This window comes from Rhinichthys klamathensis, unplaced genomic scaffold (genome assembly GCF_029890125.1).
Source record: "Rhinichthys klamathensis goyatoka isolate OS25496 unplaced genomic scaffold, OSU_Roscu_1.1 h1tg000090l_1, whole genome shotgun sequence".
Lineage (NCBI taxonomy): Eukaryota > Metazoa > Chordata > Actinopteri > Cypriniformes > Leuciscidae > Rhinichthys > Rhinichthys klamathensis.
This window is the reverse complement of record NW_026606629.1, coordinates 3,982,687-4,005,920: the sequence shown is the minus strand read 5'-3', so window position 1 is coordinate 4,005,920 and position 23,234 is coordinate 3,982,687. Positions and strand designations below refer to the sequence as shown.

The 23,234-nt window shown below is 37.4% G+C and overlaps 1 protein-coding gene across 1 annotated transcript; it reads right to left on the bottom strand.

Annotated features, from left to right (window-relative positions):
- Positions 1–126: 126 nt before the first annotated feature.
- rbm44 (RNA binding motif protein 44) lies at positions 127–22,355 on the bottom strand. The gene is made up of 18 exons (XM_056251883.1): positions 22,123–22,355; positions 21,324–21,384; positions 21,063–21,169; positions 20,892–20,966; positions 20,751–20,808; positions 5,945–6,075; positions 4,899–5,863; positions 4,752–4,807; positions 3,999–4,136; positions 3,673–3,838; positions 3,564–3,604; positions 2,152–2,242; positions 1,947–2,031; positions 1,747–1,881; positions 1,491–1,561; positions 1,329–1,402; positions 673–886; positions 127–513 (listed from the first exon to the last, which is right to left on the bottom strand). Exons 1-18 carry the CDS (start codon positions 22,262–22,264, stop codon positions 235–237), a joined length of 2,889 nt encoding a protein of 962 aa, XP_056107858.1. The 5' UTR covers positions 22,265–22,355; the 3' UTR covers positions 127–234.
- Between the last annotated feature and the right edge of the window lie 879 nt (positions 22,356–23,234).

Below are 23,234 nucleotides of genomic sequence, written 5' to 3'. Positions count from 1 at the left end.
TATATATGCAGTTATCATAACTCTGGTAATAGCAGAGCTAAAAGCCTGAAATTCAAAAAAACGTATTAATTCCTCCACTTCCAGGATCAACATTCAACTAAGAGGAGGTGTTGGGAACAACAGATTACAACAAAATGTTTATACATAACAAAAGTTTGTTGCAAAAATGGAACTGCCAAGTGAAATCCAATCATACTGGTCAGGGAACGAACCACTGATTAAAACAGCACAAACTCAAATGCATGTGGGGGTAGAGGCCTGTGTGAGAAGCTCAGAGGTCATATCCACTATAGATCTCAATGGAAGGCCACTGAGGAAGCCCTGATGCTTGGCCCGCAGTTCCAGCAGGGCATCCACGATCCTTTGGCGGCCTATGTTTGGGTGGCGCTCCGACATCCGGGCCATGATTGTGTCAAAGCTTCCCATTGTGGCGTAGTGCTGTGGCACACATGTACCAGAGGCTGTAGGCGAGTCGCACACATTGGTCAACCTGTCCACACTACAACGCGGCCCCTGAGTCAAAAACATACGCATGACAGATATCAAGGGTTTGGAACAGAAAATCAAAAGCAATAATTTAAAGAAACTGTATTAAAATCCCTTACAGTGACTGAAATCTAACTAGTTCTGGACAAAGCAAACTTTCTAAAATGCCTGCCACTTCATACTTACTCCATGTGATGGACTGTAGGTTACGCCCTTTGTTCCAAGTCCATCCCCTGCAGTTTCTGAGGTGCTGTGAGACGGATCGCTCAGTGTAGGCTCAGCTAAAGCAGCCCGACAGAGTTGCACCACCTGGACAGTGTGACCTTGGAGGGAGCGACCATTTAGATCTTCAACTGCTGCCTTGGCGTCGCTGGAGCTCTTGAGATAAACAATAGCTGCCCTACATAAGCACAGACAAGATTGCGGTTCATTAATTATAATCTCTAACGATGCTTGGAAGTCTGGAACTACAAGCATTCAGCATTACTACAAAGTCTATAAAGCAGGGGTGCCCAATCCTGCTCCTGCCGATCAACTGTCCTGCACAGTTCATCTCCAACCCTAATCAAACACACCTGAAGCAGGAAACCTTTTGAGAGTGTTCAGGACTTATTTACACTAATACACTGTAGTTAACCTAAACGGTTTGCTCACTAAGTAGACACAAAGTTGATAACATTTATTGAGATTCTGTTAAATAGTGTCTAGAGAAATTGAAATGCAGTAAATACTAAGTTTAATAATGATGTTGGTATTGATTGCTATTTTATAACTTTGAACCAGTGTTTAATCTTAGCTTTTGGGCATATGTGGGATCAAATCAGCATGTTGAGAATGCTTACCTCATATTGTTGCTGAAAGTGGAGATACTGACATTCATAGCATTGTACTTCTCAAACCAAAGCAGCACTTCATGCTAAAGAAAACAACATTTAGTGGTGTCTGCTGCCCTCTAGAGGCCATAATGAACTTTACTGAAAAGCTTACATTTGTGGGCACCCTACCTCACTGACATTGTCTGGCAAGCATGTAACGCACAAGATGGAACTTTGTTTTGAATCATCTTCATCAGTCCCTGAGAAAAAGTATATATTGATCAAAGATTATTTAGTCAACCAAATCAAACAGCAATGAGGCTTTCTTCCAGAACAGAATTTGAGTTTTCAAACTGCACTTCTAAGTATAGGCCTTAATGGGTGTTGTTGAAAGAAGATTCACTAGACATCACTACCACGCATAGTTTCAATTAACCTACTACACCTTTGTGCTTAATTTTGTAGTTCATACTTTCCCTCTTTGCAATCAGCTTCTCCGTTTTTCCATCTTGATTTGGAGACCCAAGTTCCTCCTCTGCATCAAACCAAGCTTCGCTGCCATTTGGATCCTTGATGGCACCTACCATATAACACACTGTAATACAATTCCAGTTTATTTCTCTTTCTTCAATCTGATATTCATACCAGGGGTCGTCTCAGTGGAAGCTCCTGGCTGCTTGTGTGAAAAGACGACTTCATCTCTCTTGTTGCCATCACATTTTGCTTCATCCTATTCAGAGAACAAACTGTACTGACTATTCTAAATGTAACACACTCATATATTTCAGGTACAATTATTAATTTATCACAATTATCAAATAAATGGAAGGGAAGAATGTGAATTAACTACCGGAGCAGCTTCAGTGTCCTGACAAACTTCAGAGTTCAGTGCTCTCGTCTCTTTACTTTCTTCATCCACTCCGGGACCACTTGCAATGGTACTACGCAGAATCATAGAATAATTGGCACTTCTGAACATGTATGAGGCCGTAAACAAATATGAACTTTTTCACATGCATCAATCGGCAATAAATAATATGATGTACATTACCAACCACTGCAAAGGCAGACATGCTGATATTATGTGGGGACAAAAAGCCACAATGGAATGCACTACTATAGGATCAAAACGGTGTCATTCATACATTTATTCATCTACACTACTGTTCAAAAGTTTTGGGGTCGGTGAGATTTTTAAATGATTTCGAAAGAGTCTCTTATTCTTACCAAGTCTGCATGTATTTGTTAAAAAATACAGCAAAACATTAATCAAGGTTCATTCACATTTTACCAATACAGGACTTTTTGAGGTAAATATTCATGATCTACCATTCCATGAAACATCTAACATCTGGTCATTAATTGTGGGGAATTTGAGCAGAGTTATGTGGTTTAATACAGAATAAGCTGAAACCGGGCAAGACGTTACCCCACGCAGAGAACATGATGAAAGCTAAGTATTGTAATTTGTTCAACCAACATCAAATTAAACATTCTATTATACATATATTTGTGAAACATTTATGCCTTTTCCAAATCTTTCTGGTTTAATTTTTTTTAAAATTTTCCAGGCCTGGGAATTTCATGACTTTTCCTAGGTTTTTCCATGACCGTACAAACCCAAAGCAATATTGTGAAATATTACTATATTTAAAATAACTGTTTTCTATTTTACTAAATTTTAAAATGTTATGTATTCCTGTGATGCAAACCTAAATTTTCAGCATCATTACTCCAGTCTTCAGTGTCACACGATCCATCAGAAATCATTGAAATATGCTGTTTTGATGCTCAAGAAACATGTTTTATCAACGTTAAACAGTAGTTGTGACAATCAGGATTTAATATGTAGTGTGGTAATTTTTTTAAAAGATTCTCAGATAATAAAATTTATAGGAATATTTTGCAAGATTATAAATGTCTTTACTGTCACTTTTGATCAATTTAATGCGCCCTTGCTGAATAATAGGAATAAAAATAATAGTATACATTTTACACACATCTTACTGACCCCAAACTTTTGAATGGTAGTATATACATGTTTACAGATATTTCAGGGAGGTTTTGACTTGAAAATCTAGCAAAGAATTGACTGAACCACTCGCCTCCAGCGTCCTGGCTGTGAAATGTGTAATGTGGCAGCAGTATGTTCCAGCATTCCAATAAAGAACTCATACCAGGGGAGGCAGTCAGAAAACTTAATTTTTGTGTAAAGGTTAGTTAGTTTTAATGATTTTTATTTGACACATCAGGACCACTTACCTTTCTGGACTGTCAAATAAGTCTAAATGGGCATCAAGTACCTGAAATGAGACCGTATTACCTACTAATCTCAGATGCAATACATTTCCAAATTCAAATTCTGTCATACCAATGCTGGGCTGTAGTTTGTCCCTGTAGTTATCTTTTCAGAATCTACTGACAGGGGCCTGAGGTCATCCAGAGAAGTGCCTGTCAGAATCCGTCTCCTCATCTCATGGTAATCTTTCTGTAGTGTATTCAGAGTTTCTGCTATGCTGTCTGGCAGGGCCTCAGTACTGAGGTACATACAAAAAATAAATAAATAGCTGACCTCAAAGTTAGTATAGAATACCACAAAAAATAAATAAATAGCTGACCTCAAAGTTAGTATAGAATACCTCAATAGAAAAATAGTGAATTCTCGTAATAGAAATTCTTCCTTGAGCGATCCCTTACCCTTGATGAGCACTTTCACCTAGTGGGGAGGTGAAGTAGCGTCTCCAGCAGTGCTGTTGACACATGACAAACTGAAGAGCGAGAAGACGCAGCTCTGTTCTTCTCACTCGCTGGGCACAGTCACACCCACAGACTCTCCTGCAGTGGTTACCACCAGGACCAGGACCAGGGCTGAGAAGACACATGAAACTTCTTGATTATTTTAATATATGCTGCTTAAAAAACAACAAATGTTTTGATGCAGTACATGGACTAAGACTGGAGCACTGTTTTACAAAGCTAACTAATACAAAGTTGTCTTCCTCAAGGGGGCGCTTGAAGTCTCAGAAAGCCAAATCCCCAGGTTGTTTGTCTTACTGGAGAATTTTTCTTCTAATTTGTTCATTTCAAAGACAAAAGGAAATCATATACAGCAATCACCATAATCTCTCATTTCAGAAAGTAACATTCATCACATGACAACAGCTTTCTGAACACTCGTGCAGCTTGCTACAGTAGTACGGACAACATTACACTTTTACAATAATGACACTGAGAGACACTTATAGCCACTAAATTAAAAATATACGGTTAAAAGTAAAAAAATAAAAAATGTAACTGATCATTTCATTAAGTTTTTGAAGCATTAAAGTTTTGGTGGAATGGACTTTCAATGGAGGGACAGATATCGCTCAGATTACATTATTATCTTTTAAAAGACAAACAAAAGTCTTGAGGGTTTGGAAAGACATGATTAATTTTTGAGCACATTACCTTGCCTTTCTACTCCTTAGCAGCTCCTTCTCAGTCTCCTTAAGTTTTATGAATTCCTAGAAGTAAATGATCAGCACATTATTCACAGCTCATTTGAAAAGATCACAACTCCAAGCGCTCCATTAGGCGCACGATTATATATGATACCTCTGTGAGGACATCCAAGTCAGACATGTAGACTTCAGTAATGGTGTTCTTTTCAGATGTGGCCATTTGCACAGTTTGTGTATCTTTCTCATGGCTGACAGCTAGCAAGTCAGTGTCAGTGGCAACATTTTCCACCTGGAAGATCTGACCAAGCTCTGTTGCACATGTAGATGTGAAGCAGGCTCTGAAATCACCACAGGCATCTATTATTTGGTCCACAGAAACTGAAGTACCAGATTCGGAAGATCCCACATTGACCTCCTCTATCGGCTGCTCGTATCTTGAGTCCTGCTTCTTTCGCAGGTCTTCATGACTGTCTCCGGACTCATCAGCCAGATCGAAAGTATTGCTGAGACAAGAGAAACAATCAGTGGAGTTTGCAGAAGTATCACTGGCCATAGTGGCGTCTGAAGGTTCATCTGACAGTTCTGTACTGCCTTTGGTGGCCATGATTGAATCATCGTCGCCTGCCTCCGTACTTCGGCTGCCATCGCTCCATACGGTGTGGTCCAAGCTGGTGCTACTGAAACTGTAGTATTCTGGCATCCCTTCCTGATCCAGATTGGGGTCATCTGCTTTGTCCATTTGATCATACAATTGGTGTTGATCTTTTTGGATATAGTCATTTCTCTGAACATGACTCTGCTTATCCAGCTCCATATCAAGGGAGAAGCTCGCCTGGGCTGTTGTGTCCTTGAAGTGTTTGGTGTCCTCCCGGTTCTCTACTTCCTTCCACAGCTGAGACAGGCACTGGGCATGGGGACACATTCCTTTACTGTATGGAGGATGATGTGCAGCAGGGCTCCCATCATTAAAACTCTGTCTGTGTGTAGCTTTCTGCGCGTTTAAGGTACTCTGCATGCAACCTAAATTAATATTCTGCTTTGTGACGTCACTTTGAGCAGTGAAGACGTTCAGCTCTTCTTTCACACTGTTTGGCAGCAGCTCAAGTTGTTTCTCATTCTCTAAACCAGAAAGTAATAATCAGTGCTCTAGCTGCTAATGAAGTTTCAAAAGCCTACAGAAGGACTCGAACATCATCTTACCTGACACACAGACTTTGTCCTCAGAAATTGCAACGTGAATGCCACAATGGCTACACTTCTTGGTACCAAATGGACAACTGGTCCTACAGTTCTGACACCGAAAGGCACCATAAAATGTTGGGTAACTGGACCTAAAACACAAATCTCTACATAACGGCCACATCTCAAAATTCAATCAACAACTTTTGTTAAATGACACATTTGTTAAATGGTGTGACACCAACCAACTAATTTTAAATATCCAAAAAACAAAGGAGATGGTCTTTGACCCGAGGCAAGTTACAGACCACAAGCCAGTGGTCATTAAAAACCAGGAAGTAACTCAGGTGTCCTCATACAAATATTTAGGTGTCCACATCGACAGTCTTCTTTGTTGGAATACACATGTTGATAACCTGTGTAACAAACTACAGCAGAGGCTATATTTTTTAAGGCGCCTAAGGTTGTGTGGTGTGAGCAGTCGTATCATGATGATCTTCTATCATGCCATCTTAGAGAGTGTCATCCGATATGGAATTACTGCATGGTTTGGCAACCTAACAGTTAAGGTGAAAAATAAGCTTGCTAACATGCACAAAATAGCCATGAAAGTTATAGGGAGGAGAGAATATGAGCCTATACAGAGCCTGTATGATCAGGCAGTTATAAAACAGGCTATGAAAATTAAATCAGACCCTCAACATCCCCTCTTTCCTGAATATGAAACCTTGCCATCGGGAAGAAGACTCCGTGTGCCAAAATGCAAAAGTAATCGCTTAAAATTATCATTCGTGCCAGTCTCTATTAAGTTGCTGAACGATGTGAAATAAAACTGTGTGAGCACTTCAGCACTTTACTTGTGATCTCAGTGCAATAGGGCAATGTGCAATATATATACTAGCACCTTAGCATATGCACTTTACATAAAACTTCAATACAATGGAGTAATCTGCAAATACCATACTAGCACTTAAGCACTTGCACTTTAATCCATGGAATTGTGCTGTCAATTATGTCCCTTTTTCTTCTGTGTCTATATTTGCTTCTGTTTTTGTTGATGTGTTTTGTAATTTGTGATGTTTTGTATGATGTTTATTTTATGAAACAACTCTGCACTGCGCCCAAGCAAAATTTCCCCTCGGGGACAATAAAGTTAACTCAACTCAACTCAACTAATGCATAAAACCAAGTCCCCAACCTACATTTTTCTTTTTTGATAATCTGTAAAATCAGAACGGACAATACATCACAATGCAGAAAAAAAGAAGAAAAAAGTCATAATTCAGTTTCATGGCAACTTTCAGAATGTGTGATACATAGGGTTGGAACTAGGGATGGGAATTGATAAGCAGAATCGTTAGTGGCATTGATATTGATAAAATCTTATCGATCCGATTCTTTAACGATTCTCTTATCGATTCCTGATAGCACTTTGTGGAAAAAAGTAGTCATGCTATTTCGGGGGGAAAAAACCAAGTGGTTTTATTTGTTTAAAAGCTTACACTTGAGTAAGCAAACTGTACTTTTTATGTAATTTATGTAATAAAATGGAACCTTATTGTAAAGTGTTACCGATTAGTTATACACCGATTAAACGTACCGTGAGTTCAGTGTTGGAAAGGTCAGTTGTTTTAACCATTCATTAAAACGAATCGGTTCAAATGAGTCATTAGTTCACGAATTGGACGTGTCATTATCGGACGTGTGCCGGCGGTTGGGACATCCCACAAGATGTGTCATCACAGAAAACATTTCATCACTGGATAGTTTTTTTCGTTTATTTAAAGTGTGGTTTATGTCAGCTGAATGTGCGGAACGCTTTTCAGAGAAGATAAGGCAACATATTTTAGCATTATTCACCCCCAGCGGTAGCCTAATTCAGGAAAAACAAATCTCCGAATGCTCCACATGAAACTTTAGTCTCCCGACCTTACCATCGTGTTGTTTATTTTGATTAACCCTCTGGGGACTAAGCCCTTTTTGGTCCGTTTTCTCTATTTTTACATTTGGGCTTATAAACCATATGTAATGGAGATGGAACACTATGTGTTTGGTATCTATGCATTCAGAAGACCCTAAGCTAACATAAGCATGCATGTAATGTGTTTATAAAGGAAGTATGAGTGAAAAATGTACAATAAACTAGAGAATTTCAAAAACGGAAATTAGATTTTTGTCATTTATTTCTGAAAATCACACATCACACAACAATAGTGAACAGTTTTTGAACAAAACATATATTTGTCAAAGCCTTTGCTTGACAGACATGTGTAATTGTTAAATAAAATGTGTAAAGAACAATGAAAAATTTAACTTTATTTACAAATAGTCCCAGGCGTTTTTCTTAGGAATGCTTAGAATTTTCTAAGCAATGCTTTCTCCTCGTCACTCTCCAGTAATTGTTCCAGAGCTTGTTCCACCGTAAATCGTTTACTGCTTGCCATCATAAAAGTGCTAAAACAATAAATAATGTTATAATTGTATGTATATAAATATATATATTATAATTGTCTCGCTCTCATTTTTCTCTGATAATCCGCTCCGTAAGCCTCCGTTCGCTCTCTCTCCTTCTCTCCGTCCATTCAACGCTGTTTGCGTCATATCCCTAACTATATAGTACCACCCCTTGCAAGGCTACAGAGTCCTCTGATTTGCTAGATACGTCATGGTAACCTTCCTCTGATTGGATAAGAAAAATATTTCTCCATCGGCAATTTTTTCATTGGTTGTTGTTCGCGGAATCTGCCAAACATCGATTTCATTGGCCTTTTACATAGTGGTATTGCGCAACAAGGAAGTGTGTATATTTACAAGCCGGGTAAGTTATCACTGTTTTCAGCGGAATCTGAGGAAGACGGTAAAAAAAGACCGCACCTCTCTATCATTAATAGTTTAAGGTATTTAAACATTTGTAAAAGTATGCCATTTTGGGCGGTACTGCCCAATCCGTCCCCAGAGGGTTAATATGCGCGAGGGAGAGAGCAAGACAGCGCTAAGTTTTGAGACGGTGAAGCCGCCTTGCTCCGAAGAGAGAGAGTGCGCGTGCGCGACCGGGGCTCTTTCTCTCTCTGCTCGTTCAGTTAAACATGCGCCCTGTCCAAGCGGCAACCTCCCTGTCTCTCTCTTGAAACCAACACGGAAGTGAATTAAACTGCAATTCATCGACTGGCTGCTTGGGGCAGGCTGCAGAAGTGAGTCAAATCTGTATCTCCCCCATGTTAAAATGCCCAACTTTACAGAAGAAAAAAACGTGTTTACAGCCTGGAGCAAAAAGTGGTTTTGGTCTTTATAGCTTATTTTGCCCTTCATGACAACTGTGAGGGGGGTGAATTTTTTTTTACAACTCATCCGTTTAAATTATATTAAGCCTGCATAATTAAGGGCGTGGCCACTTGAGTGACAGGTGGATTGCGGCCGTTTGTCTGCTGTCTGTTAACGTCACTCTGAGCTTATTCCAGCAGCTGCTGTACTTGCCATCTCTGCCGTGTTTGTGCTTTTTTCGGGATTATTTCATACAATTTAATACACGCATTATACCTCCGCCCACGCCGTTGGATTCCGTCGTTGTCGAGTATGGAGAGAACTGTATTTTCAGTTGTTTTCCTCGCATGCACTAACGTTAATGGATGTCTGACAATTTCCTTGCTAAAAAAAAAAGTCTATAGATATAGAGACCATACACACTCGTTAAATGCGGTAGCCTACTGTTGCTCTCACGGAACAGATATGCTTATTTAACTTTTTATTGAAAGTACCGTCAGATGAAATCCTGCAGGTGTCAGTGCTTTCTCTCCGTCCATGCAGTAGATGCACACCCTTGAATGAGCGCGGATTTCTAGTGCATTTACTTGAACTTCTGAGGTAATATCTTTGGTTTAACCCATTTGAATAATTGAGAGGTGGCCAAAATCAGATTTTGAAATGGACTGAACAAAGCTCTTTACAAACTTGACGTGCGATGCCATGCTGACTGACATGTATGCGCATGAATCACTGTCACACGCACAAGCTCAGAGCAATATTGTAAGTTACTGCATGATAATACATTTTTATAGCAGAATAATAATACAGTCTCACTTTTAGTTACGTCTTTTACCTATTATAATATTTGGGCAAAAACATGAACTAAACTATTGGCTTTAATTCTTCGATCAGCTGCCACTTTAACGCGAGGCCAGTAGCTCCACCTACGTCCTGCCTTTTTGCCCATTTTCTGTTATCCGGTAGTGACGAAAGGTGACGCGCTGCCAAGATGGCGACGGCTGGCCCCGCCCACTTTAGGCTTCAAAAACGCTCTTCAGAAACCTACGGGTGACGTCACGGACACTACGTCCATATTTTTTTTACAGTCTATGGCCCTGTCACAAGCGCAGCAGTTCATCTACATTACTCACCGATCAAATAAGACTTTGGCGGTACAAAAATTCGCTTTGGACGCCGTGCTATGGTGCTTGATAAAGGACAAAAGGGACAGTTGTGAGTTCACGGTCTGTAGCCTACATACTATGGCTGACACAGAGCAGGAGCATCGATAAGAGGACTCGTTAACGTTGAGGGCATACAATATCAAGGGATCGTAAAACTTAGAACCGGTTCTCGAGTGGAACCGGTTTTCAATTCCCATCCCTAGTTGGAATGGTACATGTATTCGTATTGAACCGAAACGGTACGGGCGTCACGGTTCGGTGCATGAATTTACACTGAGAACACGCGGTATAAAAATAAATAAAACTTGCGTGCAAATTAATTAATGTAATGCGGAACTACTGTTAGATACGCGGGTTCTTTAGGAACACATAATCTGTAGCCCCAACTTAGGCGAGCTCCGTCTTTTGTCAGGTCGACGACGGTCCAGAGAGTGAGTCAGAGATAGCAGCACTGAGGACGAGTATGGCAAGTGGTGGCGACCCACAAGAGTTAGAGGACCCGCCGGCCTCTTTAAGATCGCAAGTTTGGGAAAACTTTGGTTTCCAAGTCAGTTACAATTAATTAAACCAGCAAGCTTCAATATTAGGTTACTCACTTGCGATTACAGATTAAATGATTACAGCGCTACTTTATTTCACTTCAGAATTCTAGATCTGAGCTGTAGATAAACGGGAGGGGAAAAAAATCAGAACTATATATATTTTCCCTTTGACCAGCAAAACATTCATGAGTCATGATGACAGCTGTTATCTTATCTATTTATCCAACCCATTTAAAAACAGTCTGTGGGTGCCATCTTTTGGACATTCATCGTATTGCATTGGTTTTCATTTCTTGTCTTGTCCTCAAAGAGTGCACTAATCTGTTTATTTTTAAGTTATACATTCTACATTAGGGCTGCAACAACGAATCGATTAAAATCGATTTCTGAAAGAGTTGGCAACGAATTACATAATCGTTTCGTTGCATCGCGCGACACGGAAATGTTTGAGTATTAAAAAAAAATGGAGTTGAGCGCGGAGCACTGTCGCTCAATCGCGGAGCGAGCGCGAGAGAGACCGAGTGGGTCCGAGATTGCTTGCGCGAGAGAGAGAGAGAGACCGAGTGTGTCCGTCTATATCATTCTATATAGACCAGTGGTCCGAGATTGCGCGCGCGAGAGAGAGAGACCGAGTGGGTCCGAGATCGCGTGCGAGAGAGAAAGAGACCCAGTGTGTCTGAGCATTAGTAATTTGGTACACTACATAGTATAATTAGGCCTACTATATAAGATATAAATAAAAACAACAATTAGTTTCTTACCACTGAATTAGCAGACTGTGATTTGAATCAGATAGACAGACGATGAAAACACTTTCTTGTCTGTCCAAATAGCCTACCACTACAAGGGGAGGGGAATATTTTTTCCACAATTTGCAGCACTGATTTTTTTCAATCTTTACTCTAGGGATGCGCGGTATACCGGTACTGCAAAAATACCGGTATATATTATATTTCAAACGGTACAATATCATAATTTTGTTCAATTCGGTATTTGATGCGCTGCTGTTTCGAAGTTCACCGCTAGGCGGCAGGGCGCTACCTAAACTGACGCGGGTCATGCGAAACCGGCAAACGGCGACAACAGAGGAACGCCCGAAATTAATAAATAGAGAGAGCAGTATGAGTGAAATAAGGCATTACTTTGCCTACAAAAGTAATGAGAAAAGTAAAGAAACAGATCTCAATGCACCACTCTGCAAACGGGGAGGCAACACATCAAATCTGCCTAAGCACTTGACTTATCCGTTGCTCATCTTAACTTGTTCAAAGAGTTCAGAGATCGACAGGTTAGTCCATCATTCAACTGATTTAATTTAGACTTTTATTGAACACTGAACAGCGCACATACGTAAGAGCTTATCAATTATATATATGATACGGTAAACACGAAAGCTCAAATCTGCTTGCATGACACGCTATAGTATTAGTGATCGTAAAATGAATGGCATATTAGTGCCGCTGTGGCGACCCCTAGAGGAATAAGCCGAGAGAGAGAGATAGAGTAATAGTAGTAATATGAATATTACTATTACAATTAAGCTACATTTGTCAACATTCATTAGGTAACCTGACCTAACAGTATTATAGCATTTATTCATCTATATCAATCAGTAATTAAATGACCTAGCAAATTAAATATACTAATACATGTTTAGCATGTTAACATTACTATATGCAATGCATTAAACTAATATGAACCCAAACAGTAACCAAACCAAGATGAATAAATGCAATAAATGTTGATAATTCTCTGTTGATGCATGTCATTTCATTATTGTATTATTATTATTATTATATGTTAATCTATTAGTATAGATATATTAACCTATTTTAATTGTATAATTTCAGGGTTTTTTTTTTTTTCAAAATCAAAATTTAACCTACTGTATGTTCCCTGACTGAATTGTTATTTTATTTTTTTACATTTTGATACCTTTTCTTTGCACATTTGGTAGTGGAGAGTTTCAAGCAGTGTTTTTTTTAAGTGTCACTTAAATTTTGAGACTGTTTTTTTTTTAACCTGTGGTATCGATTTAGTATCGATACCGGGGTATTAAGTTCTGGTATCGTACCGAAGCCAAAATTGTGGTATCGAACCATCCCTACTTTACTCTAATGAGTAATGACTCAGAAAAACACGATATGCTCAGAAAGGATAAGCTGCAAAATACCTTACACACCATTGGAGATGGTCAATCCATTGTATTTGTATTTTTAAATATTATTTAATATTGTATTTATATTTTATATACATTGTATTTATAATTAATATTAGGATAGACTAGAGATATTATCTTCCCTTATCAGGGCTCCAGACTAACTTTTCCACTGGTTGCACTGGTGCTACCAACTTTCTCAGTTGGTCGCACCAGCATATGATTTGGTCGCACCTTTTTTTCTTTTTTTTTGCTACATGCCATGGGATTAATCAATGCATGCTGATGAATAGTGGTTTTAATGGACCAAGGCTAGCAAAGGCTTTCTGGGTTGCAGCAGAAATACCTGTAAAATATTAATTATCATTGCCAAATTTCAGGATTTTCATGGATTTTGCACAGTAATTTTAAGCATTTTACATTTGAATTATATACAATCTATCTATTTACATTTGAATCATATTCTATCTATCTATCTATCTATCTATCTATCTATCTATCTATCTATCTATCTATCTATCTATCTATCTATCTATCTATCTATCTATCTATCTATCTATCTATCTATCTATCTATCTATCTATCTATCTATCTATCTATCTATCTATCCATCTATTATCATCTTTCTATCTTTTAAAAATCATTAAACATTCAAATGTATGCATTACATTTTAAAAGATTTGAGTATTATAATAAACTGCTACAGATTTTTCGTTTTCAAAGTTTATAGTTGTAACTAAAAGCAGAAATCTCACACTCCTTACCTTCTGCATTTTATAATAATTTCCTTTTCCTCTGTCGAGCGATCATGAGAGTAATCGCTCGACAGAGGAAAATATAACCGCTGAAAAGACGTAGGAGGAAGGGGCTCTGTGTTTCGTGAGACCATTTTATATCATTTTTATATGCCTTAAAGGGCATATTGCAGGTTAGAGGACCCAACGAGTAAATGTATAGAAAAACAATGTAGTACTTAGATTTTCTTTAAAATATACTTATAAATACGTTACATTGGCTTCTGGAGTCGTTTTTGTGAGAGAATTTTACTTCCGCATCTGAAAATGGGCGTGACGTAACGGGCAGGAGAGCGGTCGATTCACCATTCAAACAACAGGAAAACAATGGATCGCAATGACATTTCGGACTTACTCGTATGACAGACCACGGACGACAGCCTTACAATTATGAGCCTGCTATGCTGCCGAGAGAGCAGGGACAGGCCAGGATTAAATGTTAGACAGAACAAAGGTCAGAGGAGACACACATTATTGCAAAAGTATTATTATAAAAAAACTTGTGTGGAGTGAGTGTGCGCAGCCGCAGTTTATTGCATCACTTAATCACGCGTATTTTTGATTAGCCTAGCTGTCAGATACTGAGTAAACATTAAAAGAACAGGCCTATTCAATCTTCCCTGGATGTTTTTTTAACGAAGAAATTAAATAGCAATCAGGAGAATGGAAGCAGCAATAAAAAAATGAGGACTGTAGTGCTGTCGGCAAAACATTATACCACTGCAATAAAAACTGCACTGCAACAAAAAGGTAAGGCATATGTGTTTTTATATTTAATGCTGTTCACTGTGAGTTTTAATTAATAGTGTAATAGAGTTAACAGTGCATCGTTCATTCTGTTTGGTAAAATGTGAGGTGTATATCGATTATTACCATCGTATCAGGTAATAGCAAAGCTATTATTGGTCATCTAGGAGTATTGGAATTTACCAATAACAGAATAAACTATTGATCAGACGCGTATGTCATGCTCATTAATATCCGTCCGGACTAACGTTACGTAATATAACTTAGCTCATCGAGAGACAGATAGATATTTTTATTCCTGATATACACGTTTTTGTTCCTCAGATCTGGTGTACGCTACACACGATCGCGTTTTTGGAAGCCGATGCGGAAGAGAAATCCTGTCTCTACAGCTGCACAAACCGCACACAGGCACGATAGACAGCACCGTCCCTTTTCTTGTTAGGAAACCTGACTCGATGTCCTGACAGGCCGGAGTTTTTGCAACCTCCACAAACACAATAATTTACAATGATGACGATGATAAATTAAAATATAAAAACTACCGAAAACACTGATTCACGACCGCTCTTACTGACTTTTTTTTAAATTCGATGCCACAAGAACAAGAGGTTTTACATATTCACAATATCACATTAACATTAGCTGCCAGGAAATAAAAAATACAACAAAAAGTTTTACATAAAATCCTGTGCTTTCAAAGCATTACATGTTTTCATTGCTTTTTTGTTTTTAGTTTGTTTGTTCCAAAAGATGTACATATAATGTGAAGTCATTTATAAAACGTGAAAAAAAGCCCAATTCTTTTTATGTACATGGTATTTTCCTAATAAAACAAATAACTGTATAATATGTTGTTCTTTACATTCCAAATTGTCATTCTGAGTATAAAAAAGCAAATTTACCCGCTCTACTGAATACAAACCTATCTGCGCTGCTGAGGCTCCCTCCCTCTGGTGACGTAAAATGACGCGATGCTGGAAAAAAAACGGTTTTTACGAGCAGTCAAAGAAACGCTCACTTTATCTACTAAATGTGTGCCCTTATGTCGTTTTAAAACATTTTAAATCCTGCATTACCTTTTCATATGGTATTTTCATACAAGGTTAGATATTAATTTAGATTTTTTTTTAACCTGCAATATGCTCTTTAATTCGTGAATTCGTAATTGGCGCGTTTCACCATCAGTGTGCAATGCGCGTGACGTCTACGTTCGTCAATAAATAAACTGCACGTGTCTTGCGGAAGAACATTGTAGACGGAACTTCTCTCCGTTAATGTCTATGGCGAGTCACGCAGGCACTGGGCTACTCCGCAGCCGAGACGACCCCGGGATAAAATAGTCAGAATATAAACACTTATTATTAGGGCTGGGAATCGCTGGGTACTTCACGATACGATACGATATGCGATACATTGTTCACGATACCGATAATATCACGATATGGCGATACTGCGATAATCGACATATTATCAGTAATAACTCACAATATATCATGTTTTAAGAAATACAATTTTTTTTTTTAATTAGGAAAATTAATCTCCATTTATTTTTTTTGGGATGAAACACAATAACAAAAACAACTTGTGTCTTATCAGTTGCAACAAAACAGTCACAGACACTATTTTAGTGTAACATTGCTGCAATCAGTAGTAATAAAAATGTTTACGCCGGGGTGTGTCGGCTTCGAGCCAGCACCAACCACGGCTTTCTCACAGAGCTCCGGGTGATGCCGCGTGAGGTGTCTGTACATGTGGTCGTGTTTCCCGTTTTGCGGACTTTTGCAAAGCCAGACATCCCAAGTCTCCCGGAAGTTCCGGGAGTCTCCCGCATAATAATAGCGTCACCCTGATGCCCGCAAATTAGTTAAAATCTCCCGGAATCTAGAGCGCGCATGCGAGACAGAACAGCCTACTGCGCGCATAACATACATAGCACGGCAGAGAGGGAGAGAGCGAGAGACTTTGCGTGTGTGCCTCATGAAAGCTAGTCAAATCCAGTCAACTCGGATAATGAATAGAGCGTTTTATAACGGCTTTTAAGATCGATACTTGGCAAGAGCGCATCGAGAATCGATCGCGGGAGTAAATATCGTGAGATATCGCCATATCGATATTTTGGCGCACCCCTACTTATTATAGGCGTACCGTAGTGATTCAGAATAAGTCAAAAACACGGTTTGGAAAATGGATTCATGATGTAGCCTACTCGTTCATTTTGAACATAAGTTACGGACTGCAGCAGCTGATACAACGGCGTTCTGTTGCTCAAGCGTCCACTCGCACAAATGCGACCACATAACATTTTTACTCGCACATTCTCAAAAAATGGTCGCATATGCGACCAATTTGGTCGCAGTCTGGAACCCTGCTTATAATTATTATTATTGCTATTATAGGTATATAATGATAATAGGTGCATTTGCTTGTTAAAAATGTCAAACATTTTGTTAAAGATTATAACATCTTTGACAAAAACAAAACACATGTTTGTGAGTGTGCATCTGTGAGTGTGAGAGTTTGTGAGTGAGTGCTAGTGTGGTGTAGAGAACAAGTTCTGACGTTCAAACAAATCCTGTTAAGTTTTCTGATTTGTATTTTTCTTTATTTTTTTATCAATTATTTATTGTTCTGACAGCAGCTCAGTTTATTTTTAAAAAGCCTATATACTGTATATTATTTGGCAGATGTAAAGCATACATGTGTATGTTTTTTGTTAGTCCATTTTTTTGCACTGGATTTTTTTCACGGTGAATTTGCACTGTCAGTTCTGTTTTTTAATAAAGGATTGGAAATTAATGCTTTTGTTTTTTTAAATCCGATTCATCGATTAATCGAAAAAATAATCGACAGATTAATCGATTATTAAAATAATCGTTAGTTGCAGCCCTATTCTACATTGATTAAAAAAAGATAAATTAAATGTGTTTTTTAATGGTAGTATGATTTTATACAGAAATTAACTTTATTCTCCTCTGAATTATAAAGTTTGTGTTAATTAAAATTAAGGAAAACAAATATAATGATCTGAAATATAGCAAATTAATTATAAATTCAAGGTCTTTTAGTCTTTTTGTATTAATTTATTAAAATAATTATATAAAAACTATTGTCAATGCACTACAAATAAACTGGTTCTATGCCTTTACTTTATTAATAAAACTTATTAAAAAAATACAAGGCTTAAGACAGCCCAGCCACCCCCCCCCCCCCCCACAGAGAGAGAAAATGCTCCAATAGTAATACGTTAATTACATGAATTACTCAAACAGGGTGTCTACAGATATAATGCTTCAATGTATGAATCAATATGAATCAATGTAACATTTGTAATCGTGAGAAGATTCAGCAAAATAGCTATATGATATTTAATAAACAAAAAACTAAACATTGAGTTTTAACTGTAGTATGTTTTATCTTCTGTGAGTTTTTTTATGTGTGCTGTTATGCTCATTTGTTTTGATTTCTCACTATAAAATCTCACAGACAGGCAGCGAGTCTCAACAGCGCTACCAGAAATACATTATCAATCGCTGTTTATCAGGGACGTGCAGAGAGTTCCTCAGGGGCTCAAATGTAAAAAGGGGCATATATATATATATATATATATATATATATATATATATATATATATATATATATATATATATATATATATATATATATATATATAGTACCGGCCAAAAGTTTGGACACTAATGTTTTTGAAAGAAGCCTTTTATGCTCATCAAGGCTGCATTTATTTTATCTAAAATACAGAAAAAACTGTAATATTGTTAAATATTTCCACAATTTATAATATACTTATAACCTTTGATACTTTTTTCAGGATTCTGAGTTAAAAAAAGAAAAATGTATTTAAAATAGAAATATTTTGTACCAATATACACAACCGTTCAAAAGTTTGGGGTCAGTAATATTTATTTTCTTTAAAAAAAAAAAAAAATAATGGGCTATTTTTTGATGTGTGCTAAATCGATCAAAAGTGACAGTAAAGACTTTCTATTTTAATTAAATACTGTTCTTTTAAACTTTTTATTCATCAATAAATCCTGAAAAAAGTATCACAGGTTAAAAAAAACTGTTTCTGACATTCTGAAAAATCATGTGACACTGAAGACTGGAGTTATGGCTGTTGAAAATCCAGCTTTGTATCACAGAAATAAATGATATTTTTAAAATAGAAAAACATTTTAAATGGTAATAATATTTTTCTGTATTTTTGATCAAATAAATGCAGGCTTGATCACATAAGAGACTACACACAATAGGCCTGTAGGTCGCGCCTGTGTTTCATTTAACCAACTATGATAGTTTGATTAAATGGTAAACGCATCAATATACATAGACTAAATAAAAAGTGACTTTAATACTAGACCTACTTACCAGTAATGTGACTTTTGGTGCTGGTTTTGTGCAGTGCTTTGTAGTCAATTAACATCCATTGTTTAATTCAGATCACTTCATAAATGTTAATTCGTTTGTCCATCTATTTTCAAACGATTCATGAATGACTGGAAAATTACCGCTCCACTTCACATTGTCTAATGAAATTTTTAACTTCTTGTGCCAGATAACGATTGGTCGGTGTATTATACATTACAAACAGGCTTCAATGAATTCTGTAATATTTTTAATTGAATCGACGCACTACCTTTTATTATTGAAAAAAAAAAAACCGTTTTGTTCATTCCTTCCTGCCGTCGAGCAATATACTCACTGAAATAACTATATTTGGCTCGAGAACATCAGTTCCCGAGCAGACTGTGGAATACCTATGTTTACACTAGTGCATTGTCATTTTAAAACACATAACTTTTGCTACGGTTACGCCTGCCGTCCATACATTAGCCTACTCCAGAGTTTTAGACCCTCGTCCGAAGCAAGACACAACAAACTTGACGCAAGTGACGCAACCCATAGCAACACGTTGCGGCAACGACACCTCAAATTGACAGAAACGTAAAAATAAACGTGAATTTTCCCGCTTCGATGCTTCACTGGTTATTTGACGGACATTGGGTCCGTCACACTGGAGAAATGTTAGCGGTAATGTGACCAGAAATATTTAAGACCCATCGAATCTGAATTCAAGACATTTTAATACTTTTTAAGGCCTTTTATTAGGAAAACTTTATTTAAGACTTTAAGGACCCGCGGCCACCCTGTCAAATGTAGTAATAACCTAGGTGGTACAGCCTGAGACATGCACAATACATTTTTTTCTTCTGCATTTTTGTTTTGCTTTTCCCTCCATTGTACCGAACCGTGACTTCAGTGTACTGTTCCACCCCTAGTGATATATAGGTTCCATATTGATTATTGGTAGATATCAGATTTTTAAAAAATATATTCATCAGTTGATAATTGTGTTGCTCATTCTCCTATTTTTTACATTTAGATTACCTTTGTCATCATATATTGCTCACTTAATTTTCAAAACAACAATAAGTGTTAAATGTAGTATTTCTATTTATAAAATCTCAAAATTAACACCTATTCATCATACTGTCTCTTATAATGTTGTGATTCCTAAATTCACTTGTAACATTTAAAATGACTGATTTTATCTTTCAGTGATCTATTTTTTTTTTATTCATTCAAGGAAAAATACAGAATTTTAATATTGGACGTTATCGGTATGATCAGCCATAACATTAAAATAATTGTTGTCTTATCAATATTTTATTACCATTATCCATACTGTCATGCACATCCAAGTGAAAAAAAAAAAAACTACATACACACACATACATTATATATATATATATATATATATATATATAGGGTGGGACTTGGCACTATCAATTGGTTGTTGATTGGATGGAGGCAGATTGAAAAGGGAGGGGTTTAAGTGGACTACAAAATTGGAGAAGTTCACCAGAGAGAAGTCTCTCGTTTCACCAGAACAGTTGACATATTATTAAAACAAATATTAGGTTAAAACAAATAAATAAAAATGACATGCATGGATTAATAATTCACAATAAGATGAATACCATGTATTTAGAAATTCTCATTTCAAGCAGACTTTAATATTTAACAGTTATAAAATGTATGATTAATAAAGCATGATGAACCATGAAACAGAATGGTAATAAAATCATATGAACACCAAACTACAGCAAATTGAAACAAACTCGAAAATTAAAAACTCACCTGTTTGATGACATACCGGTAGTTGTTGGAGGGGGAACACTGTTTCCTCTGGTGTTTGCTAAATTAGAAAGAAATAGTTTTACACATTATACAGAACGCTTGCTCTGACAAAAATATATATGTTTTACCAACTAAACTCACGTTTCACAAACACGTACTGTCTGGCTACTTCAAGTGCAGGGTGTTTCTTCAAAAATAGCAGATACCCTCCCTCTTCTGTCGATGAGAAAGCAATTTCACATATTTCCAAAATTGCCCATACATTTGTTGATTATTAATGGTCATTTTATAAGTTACTTTATATGCCCCTACGTTGTATTAAGGTCCTGTCCTCTGGTGTTAAACATTGGAACCACCCAAGCAACTTTGGATCTTTGAGTTCCAGGTAATAATTGGCCCAGACAAGCTCATACAGTGACCTATAAAATGCACAATTACTTCTCTCAGATTAACAAGGCACAGTGGTACTTCAAATTGTATTGATTCAAAGGTCAATGCTTAAAATGGAAGCACTGAAGATATAAATAATCTGTAAAATTTCTTATTGAATGTTTAAGATCAACCATTGCTTACCTCATCAACAGAAACTTCCTTCCATCATTGGTAACGTTATACAATCGATCATTGTGAAAGCCTTGAGAGATGTGTAAGAAATTCAGCAAAGAGATCATTAACAGAAACGGTTCGCAATCGCAAAATGCATAACGTTAGGCCTGTTTTAAAAACTAACCACATACTTCATGGCGAATACCAACCTTCTATAAACTAAGTTACATTTCTGTCAACTAATGGCACCTATCTGACATCACACAAATTTCGTCCAACTAGTTAACATTTAAGACATAAATAACTTATCTAACAGTTATGCTCGCTAGGTCCAGCTTTTTGACCAAATTTTAAGGCGTTGTCCGTTGAACAGCGCGCGCCCTTCACGGAGGATGCGCGTGCAGCTGCGCACAAAATGTCGTCGAGGTCGACCTTATTTTCAACGCGAAAGTTGTGTGTGTGTGTGTGTGTGTGAATATGCGATACTTCCCTTTTATCAGCAGCTATAGGCAAATACATGTTTATGATAACCAATTAAAATAATAACCAACCAGTTTGTGGTAGCCTACGTTTGCCTATTTCCAAATCAGTACGATTTTGAGGTTTTAAAATTAAGAACACAAATGCGAGAGGGAAAAGTTGGTAAAAACGCGATTTACTGTGGGGTAACGAAAGAGGACCGTTATGTACCTAAAACCATGACTCAAAATACGCAAATTTCTGAAAGACCCCAAATGACCAACCCCACTTTGGCCTGGGGTTGGTCATTTGTGGTCTCTTTTGGGACCAAAAGTAATGCTAGTACGTTACTTTGGGCTCGACTTACCACCAATCCCGTTCACTGCATATGCATATTGGTCAAAGGGAATGACTTGCTGCCACATGGCTGTGTTAGAACGATCCTCATATGCGATGGAACTCAAAGATTCAAAGACGAACGGTAAGACGACAGGTGGAGGATACCACATTTGGAACACTTAAATGATCCAATTCAAGAACAAAATCCGTTAGACTTTGTTTGCACCGGTATTTATCGAAATTAAAACAGCCTAAGCGCATGTCCACCTCAGATAAAGCGCCCTCTTAATCATTAGGCGCAGCTGCATGACTTAATCAATAACGTTACTAGGCGCCAGTAAAATGAAGCACGACAGGAGAATGATAATTTTCTGTCATTTATGTTATTATCTAGATGATTTTGATTAGCCATTTTAACGTCAGAACAGTTGTATGCGCTCTGACGGTTATATTCAGCAGGTTAAAGTGCCTTTAAGACTGTTATTATTAAGAGTGTTGTTATTCTTTGATTATTAATCGTGCATTTATGTGAATCGGTTCTTTCGAATAGTTTCAAAGATTCGGTCAAAAACAATTCAGCGATTCTTGTCTTGACGAGCTGCGTCATCAAATGAATGATCCCCAGTAGGCCAGTAGGCTACATTTACAAAGTTGTATTAATAAGCTAATAAAAACAAAACAAACAAACAAACACAACATTTAGATCACAAATATAATTTACATTAAGGAAATTAATTTATGCCTCTGGTTTTATAAACATACTGTGTGTGAATCGGACACCGTTTTGCCTTTCCCTGTATTTCTTCCGTCGTTTACATTCAGGTTCATTTTAAGAATATATGCATATCAATGCATAAACAGTATTTAATTAATTAATTAATCGAGTAAAATAAGAAGTTCATTAATTCGAGCTTGTATTGTAATCACACTTAATTTAATTTCTGTCTCAGCAGATGGACAGCTGCTTACAAGGCAAAATAAACAGTAGTGAGTTAGATCATGTCACATCTTAAGCTCTGTCTTGCTCCATTGTACTAACAGACGTACCCTAAGCAAATGGTATGCATTAGCTGTCGGTTTGCTAAGTGAAATCAATACTTCACTAAAACAGTCATTAGCAGACCACAGTGCAAAATATAT

What these genes read in the sequence shown, in the direction of transcription:
- rbm44 (XM_056251883.1), bottom strand. Translation starts at nt 22,264, where the DNA reads ATGTGGTATCCTCCACCTGTCGTCTTACCGTTCGTCTTTGAATCTTTG. An exon ending in TGCAGTGAACGGGATTGGTG is followed by an intron (nt 21,385 to 22,122) that starts GTAAGTCGAGCC and finishes ACATCTCTCAAG; the next exon opens with GCTTTCACAATGATCGATTG. An exon ending in TTCCACTGAGACGACCCCTG is followed by an intron (nt 1,882 to 1,946) that starts GTATGAATATCA and finishes GTTATATGGTAG; the next exon opens with GTGCCATCAAGGATCCAAAT.